The sequence below is a fragment of the Cryptomeria japonica genome, chromosome 1, assembly GCF_030272615.1.
Source record: "Cryptomeria japonica chromosome 1, Sugi_1.0, whole genome shotgun sequence".
Lineage (NCBI taxonomy): Eukaryota > Viridiplantae > Streptophyta > Pinopsida > Cupressales > Cupressaceae > Cryptomeria > Cryptomeria japonica.
The window spans coordinates 492,585,291-492,593,100 of NC_081405.1; the positions used below are offsets into that span (position 1 = coordinate 492,585,291).

Here is a 7,810-nt window from a genome sequence, read left to right on the forward strand (position 1 = left end):
AAAATTCAAATTGGGCGTTAATTATTACTGATTGACCAATGAATTTTATGGAGGCAGCGTATAAAAGATTTGAATGAGAAGCTGCATGCTAATTATGATGGCGATGCAAATTTACACGTTTGTCTTATTGAGCAGCAAAATTAAAACATGCCGAGACGAGTGGGGAGCTAAGTCTGACGATTTTTCTTATAGAAATGCTCATATTCTTCCCTTGTCATTCGCTCCAAGATTATTAACAAGTATTTTTTCTACTTTGATTTAACAGTATCTGTCTTTTCCTTTGTATGTGGCCTCGCACAGAATAACGACCATCCTACTGTATTTTGAGCTTGACGTTATTTCTTATTAAGAATGTTTATTATTAATTTTTTAATGATTATATCATTTTTTAAAAAATAGCTATTCAATGGAGAAGTATGAGTTTGTAGGCTGAAAGTTCTTTCATTTCATTAAATTCATTTATGGTATGATCGCATTCTCATTTCTTATGATATAAGAGTTTTGTACTCAACAAGACTTGATCTATAGTGGACTCTTTTACGAGAATCTCTTAAGGTCATCCAAAGCCCATCATAATGATTTAAAACCAAACATCTTGTCTTATTATTATAAAGTGCTCCATGATTTTTAGTACATCCTTTAATACATCTTGTCACTTCTCTATTTCTTAAAAAAAAAAAGATCTTTCATGGAATACTAGGGGCTTGGTTAACATGTCTCATCAAAATGTTGTTCTGGGCCTTATTCAAATTCTCAAGCCTAATATTACTTTTCTTCTAGAAATCAAAATTAATATCAAGAAAATGTTAGATATTTATTTAGTTATCTCAATAGGTAGTCAATGTTAGTATGTTGAAGTTCAAGATTTTATACAAAGATTAGATTGCCTATGGAATCCTTGTTGACTTACAACTTCTTCTAGGTTAGTGAGTAAGAATTCTATATATTTTGTGGGTATCAATTTTGATTTAGATAGTCCTATTTTCTTACATAATGTTGATTCTCCTATAAATTTTAGAGGCAATGTCTTCTTTTCATTATATCTATGATTGCTTATTCTTTATTTTCCCTTGCCCCTTTGATCTTAACAAGGAATAATAATGCCATTTTTATTCTTGATGAGAAACTTGGGCTTGAATCAATTAGATCCTTTTTTAACCTTGTTAAGAGACAATATGTTTTTTCTTAATCTTGTAAGTGTTAAACCAAGCAGTGACCTTTTGATGCAATATCTTAGCTCAACATAAACATTATTTAGGATTCATCATCAAGGCATAGGAAACAATGTGACAAGGAAATACAATATTATAAAGTTAAATCCAAAAATATATATCAAAATAAAAAATTCAATGAATATTATTATTGATCAAAGAGGTCCCCTATTACATAGATTGATCTCCCCATTCCACTACCTCCATTGAGCATAAGTACCAACTAAATTATAGACTAGGTTTTTTGTGTGACAAAACTACTACTAGACCCCTAATCTCACACTAACTCTCAAAAATAGCATGTATAGTAATAGTTGTATCCCAAATTTTGTGTGATTACAAGAAATCCTAATAAGATAGAAAAATAATCAATTCACCCTTGATATAGAAGAATTAGATTATATCATTCTCATTTTATTTTTAAAATATTTAACTGTTCAGTTCAAAGCTATTTTATTGTAAAAATAATTCAAAAAATCTTAAATATTAAAAAAATTAAGAATTTAGTTATTAATTATATTTTTTTGGGTGATGTAACATTTCTTCTACTCCAAAATGCTATTGCATCAAACATCCAAGTAAAATATTAACTAGAAAACCAAGTCATATTATTCCTTTCCACAAAATTAGATACCTCTGCAAGTAATCACATTTTTTCTTCTAAGATTAGAATAAAGATCCTCCCCCACTACCAATTGGTTCTCTTTCTTTTTTATATCTTATTGAACGCGCATTAAAAGAGTACACATAATAATTAAAGAGATTTTTTATTAAAATATCTTTTTTGTACAAAACTGCTTCAAGACACGCAAAATCTTGAATGTGCCTTTTCTCAAAAACTCAGACTTTTACTGGCTCATAAACACCGTTTCTGTAGTTATGTAAGAACTCTTAACTCCCAGTAAGAGCATGTTTCACCGCTGACTTAATCTGTCTCGACTCCCATCGTTCTCCCTTCACCATGCATCACAAAAAAAGTTTGTCAATTTCAGCATCAAATCTAATCTATACGAAAAAAGTAAGTAATTTGTATGCGAGACAGTACCTTTGCTTTCCTGCGGATTGTCCCCTCAATTAGTTGGTTTGCTGAGCCTAACTCCCTCCATTGTATTCTCACTACCTTCAATTCCATTTTTCTCAAGCACTTATCCACTGTAGCAATGGCGTCCATGTGAGGACAATTCGATGCTACTTTTTTCAGGGTTACTTCGATGATCGCTTCATCTGGAATGCTGGTTTTCTCAACAAGTACATCAACTTCTTCACAAATACAATGCATAAAAGCATCTCTTCTAGAATTTGCTGCGCAGCCATAAGATAAGCTACTACAAGCTTCACTCATAGAATTCTCTCTAACTGCATTGGTTAGGCTTTGATTCTGTTGCTCAAGCTCCTGTATGCGAAGTTTTTGTCGATTAAGCTCCATAATAGCATTTGATAGTGTGGAACTTTTATCAACTTTCTGCAACCACAAATTTAAAACACCATATTATCATCATAATCCAAATGAAGCCAGCCATAACCCCACCTAGTGAAACCTACTGGGAAGCAGTACTACCAAAGAGAAAGTTATAAAAACAAATGTAAAAATGAACAATTAATCTCACCTTGGAATTGTGAGGAACAAGGGAGCGTAAAGCCAAAAACTGCTGAGTGAGTTTAGTTCTCCTGTTGCGTTCAGCAAGCTTATGTGTAAACGCATATGATTCCTCTACCAACCCATCATTTGCTTCCCAACTTGACTTGTCTCTGCTATTTTTATACGTCCTCCTTAGAAAATCGAAGCATCTCTTTACTGATTTCTGTCCCACTGCAGGTACCAAATACAATTGGACTTCCTTTGTGGACTCTTTCCTGTAATTCCTGAATGCACTATTTAGTTTTGATTTACAATGGGGATCAAGATTATTACCAAGCAATTCGTAATGCAGAGAGGAGGTTGAAGTTTGTGGAATGTCCATGACTTGATGGTACACCTCGTCAATATGATATTGTTCAGGCAGCTGCTGCGCCCCATCAGTAAAGTCATTACCAGTCCAAAGACGATCTGTAATAACTAAACCCTCCCTATGAAAATCAGGAGAATTACCCAACATGGCAGAATAATCTACACATCCGATGAAAATATCATCCTCCATTAAACTGCAAAAGCTTTCACACGCATGTGCAAAATTCTTTTCCATGTTCATGATGAACTTTTGAAAAATGAACAACACTGACCGCTCCTTCCCTTGATTATCGAGCAACTTATATAACTTCTCCATATAGGTAGTTAGATCAGAGAAGCTTCTGGGCATCTGTTATTTAGAAAAATTCAAAAGAAACAACGTATGTACAAAATATAATTAAAAACAAGCCGTCATGCGGTCCGAAAAGGTTGCCCGTACGTTTCAACATATAATGCGGCCATTATCGATATCTCATTAAATTCCAATCGAGCGTACGCGTTTATTATTGACCTACCAATTTGGATTTTATGAAGGCAGCGTGCGGAAGATTTGACTGAGAAGTTGCAGGTTGACGATGATGGCGATGGAAATTTACACATTGCTTTACTTTATGAGCAAAATGAAAACGTGCTGAGACGGGCGGGGAATAAGTCGGGCGAACTTTCCTAGTAGAAATGGTCATATTGAGGACGATAATTTCCGCTTTGAATTTATAGCGTGTTGTCTTTTTCTCGATTCGTCGCCTCCGGCAAAATAATGACGAGACCAGGCCCTCTTCCACAAAGTATCCTAATCTCTGATGTTAGACTTTACAATTTAATACTAACAAACAATATTACTAATTATTCTAGGCATATAAATTAATGTAAATAGTTTTATTTCAATCAAAATAAAAATTACAACTTATTAATAAATTGAACCCTTGAATTAATTGCCTATACATTTTCATCTATGTCTAAATTCAATAACAATATACTTCATTTCATTTTTTCTTTATTTATACATCTACATGTTCTCTTCCCATGCTTGCTTGTTCCGATGATGGATCATAGGGTTTGATTCGAAACTTTGGCACTAAAAAATCTACACAGTTGAATCCAATGTATATTATGGACTGTGGAAATTTTATGATTCAAATCATAATGTGGTTTGATATTGACATAATTAGTAATTAAAAAGTATTCATTAATTGGTGCATTTGTCATAGACTGTAGATCATAAATAGTTTTTGTTAGGAATATAATAGGTTGATCAAACTATTTTCTTTATAACTCTTTGAGAAAAATAATTCTTATAAGCTTAAAGAATAACCATAATGCATATATGAAAGATGTACCAAAAGGTTACACAAGATATATAAAAAATACCTTCAAGAAGAAAACCCCAACTTCCAAAAGCATCCAAATCCAATGTATTGTTCAACATATGCACTCAACAAGACAACTCGATACAAATGACATCTAAACCAACCAACCAATTCCAACCACTAAACATGTGCTTTATTTTGTATAATCAAGTTCATACAAAACAACCAAACATTAAGGTAAAACCATGAGTACACAAAACTATTGATCCTAACATTTACTCTTTCAAGCTTAGTTTTTTTAATATTTAATTTGATTTCTATGTGCAACCCACACATTAAATATCTAACCAATGTCACATACAAATTTACAAATGAATCCAAATTAATATTTAATATGGCTAAACACATCTCCTAAACATACGTCATAAATATCATGTAATATAGTAAACTTAACATAACACAAAAAAATTAGCATAACACAAAAAAAAATATATGTTAAAATAAGTTAACATAATGTAAAAAAATAGCACAAAAAATTAAATTATCATATATTTCTTTTTATATTTACAACAATAATATAATCTAAAAAATTTAGACTCCATATGCTTTTTAATTTTTCATAGTGATTTTTAATTCTTTCTTGTGATATTTTGTTAGTGCTGAAGTCTTGGAATGACATCATACTTAAGGATTGTATTTGAATCTAGATGAAGCTCTCACTTATTATTTATGATTTATTTTGTTGAAGATATCACATGCAATCAAATGAAAAAGATATAAATTCCAAATATATAATATAGATTTTATTATAAAAAAAGAAAAATTAATGCACATGCATTTACACCCATGAACATTCTTTATTTCTCACTCTTCTTCCTAATGAATCACACTAGTGCTCCATGACATTGAATTTGTAGATTTATTCAAGGGTTTATGTCAAATGTTTATCAAATATTTTAAGAGATTAAGTACCAATTTTAAATAACAATCAATTTAATAGTTTAGATGAGTTATTGCATCAAAACTTGTAGATATTAATGAACTTTCAAAGTAGTAAATCTTCATCCACATACAGAAAGGTAGTTAGTCCATAAGATCAACTTTAATAAGTATAGTCATAAGTCCAACATTCCTTTTCAACGTTTAACTTAGAAGAATTAAACTAGGATTGAGGTTTTGATAACACACAAAACATTTTAAAATAGGTCATATTTCTTAAGCTTGTTAAATAATTTAAAGAATAGGCCTTATAAGGGTTTCTATCTATCTATTATTTGAGATTACTTCATGTTGGATCTATACCCAACAAATAAGAAATTATGTCTAACATAAACCTTTGTTTAGTCTTCAAACAATAATTTTTCTTAGGATTTGGCATCATACCATTCACAAATTTTATTTACATTTCTAGTTAGAGATATTATTTAATAAATTTGGCACAATAATTTGTACAAGTACATAAAATATTACAATGAGAGATTTTAGAAAGAACTAAAATAGATTGTAAAGTTTGATTAGTATGGAGGAAGACAAAGAGTTCCTCTCTTGTACATTACCAAACATAAAGTTTAAAATTTGAGCATGTGACATGCATTTTTTATTGCTAAAAATTATGGCACGTATACTTATTTCTAGATTACAACAATATATTGAAACACTAAACCCTTATGCCTATGTTTATTTTAACAATTTAACAAAAAAGTGCATTAGATCTAAATAAGTATAATCTTATGAAGGGTGTGTAATTCACTTTGTCCATTTGTTAGTGTCACATTAAAAATTATTTTGTTAATAGTTTATTTAAAGTGATAGATACTCTAATGGTAAAAGCACTATGTTACAAATCTTATAGATCTAAGATTCTATTCCCCTTTAAGTATTTATTACTCTTTTAAAAAATGTGTATCCTTTAAGGTAGTTATTAATGAAATTTGTGCAAGTGAATAAATAGCTTGTATGATAATATGAGGGGATATATTGTGTCAAATTTTTATTATTGTGAGAGTGTATTTTAAAAGAGAAATTACAACATAAAAATTATACTTTTTATTATGTGACATCAAGTTTGTACTTTTGTAGTTATCACTATCATTCATACTACATCCAACAAAGTTGTTAAAGACTCAAATGCTCTATTAGAGAGCTGGAATGTAATAAGGTCAAAGAAGTCATTAGAGGCATAAGAGGCTGGAGAAATTTTTTCGATCACAATATAGCTTCTCACTTAGAGATGGATCATTGTATGAGACTTCTTTCCTCATTTTTGTCCCTTTGTGGAGCAAAGTAGGGTTTGGAAAATTCATAGTTTATCCATGTGGCTAGTTGGATATTTCTCAATCCATAATAACCAAGCTATAATTTTGAATATTTGAATATGTCTTAATCTATAGATTGAGGAGTGTTGTTATTGTGAATAGTTGAGAATAGTTGAGCATACTTCTATACACAACTAACTATTTTTGTTTCATTCTAAATAGTTGAATGTGTCCCAATTCACATGTGGAGTTGTATTCTTGAAGATAGTTCGGTATGCTTCATTTCACAAGAGTAGCATACTTGTGAAGATTTGAATGTGCCTCAATTCACATGTGGAGTGGTATTCTTGTAGATAGTCAGTTGTGTCTCAATTCACAACAAGAGTAGCATACTTATGTATTGTTTCAAGTATATTTTGATTCATATGTATTTTAGAATAATTAAAATATTAACTAATATGTTTAGTTTTTTATCAAGACAAAAACAAGTTTTGAAGGGACATGAAACCCTTTAGCAAAAATAAAGATCAATCTAGACTTAACAAGGAGTTAAGCCAACAAAGATCACTAAAATTGAACAGTCCCATATATAACATTATCCACAATACATCAAAGGGGCATAGACCAAACAGAGTGAAAAAAGAAAAACATGAACTAGCAGAAAAAACCAGACATAGAAAAGCCAACAGAGAACCAACACAGACACAGCAACGAGCCAACCCTAATCCAACAATTTCATTGACTGTACCATCTCTTTTTCAATCTCAATCATAGAGTTGGTGATCTTCTTGAGCTTCTGATATGTTTAGTTAATGTCTTGGATGTGAGGATATTTAGTAAATGTGTCTCAGCTAATGTTTAAATGAACTATTAAATGTTAAGTATGTAGAGTATTATGTTCTTGATTCAAATATTGATTAATTAAAAATCTTAAAATTTATTACATCAAATTTTAATTTATTTATAATAGTTCTTGTTAAATTTCTTAATGTGACTATTAATGCTAGCATGACAAGCCCTCTAGCCCTGTGTGAAATGCTTTTGACCCAGAGTTATGAACTAGTGAGGTCACAAATGGGAGACCACGTC

General features: G+C 30.8%; 1 protein-coding gene across 1 annotated transcript; it reads right to left on the reverse strand.

The window, feature by feature from the left end:
- Positions 1-1,962: 1,962 nt before the first annotated feature.
- On the reverse strand, positions 1,963-3,412 carry LOC131073473 (uncharacterized). The gene is made up of 3 exons (XM_058009909.2): positions 2,819-3,412; positions 2,257-2,673; positions 1,963-2,165 (listed from the first exon to the last, which is right to left on the reverse strand). The coding sequence occupies exons 1-3, from the start codon at positions 3,398-3,400 to the stop codon at positions 2,103-2,105; spliced, it is 1,062 nt and encodes a 353-aa protein (XP_057865892.2). The 5' UTR covers positions 3,401-3,412; the 3' UTR covers positions 1,963-2,102.
- Between the last annotated feature and the right edge of the window lie 4,398 nt (positions 3,413-7,810).

Excerpts from the sequence above, each read along its gene's own strand:
- LOC131073473 (XM_058009909.2), bottom strand. The coding sequence starts at position 3,400 with ATGAACATGGAAAAGAATTTTGCACATGCGTGTGAAAGCTTTTGCAGT. Across the intron at positions 2,674-2,818 it reads TTGTTCCTCACAATTCCAAG|AAAGTTGATAAAAGTTCCAC; the intron begins GTGAGATTAATT and ends TTGTGGTTGCAG. Across the intron at positions 2,166-2,256 it reads CAATCCGCAGGAAAGCAAAG|GGAGAACGATGGGAGTCGAG; the intron begins GTACTGTCTCGC and ends TGCATGGTGAAG.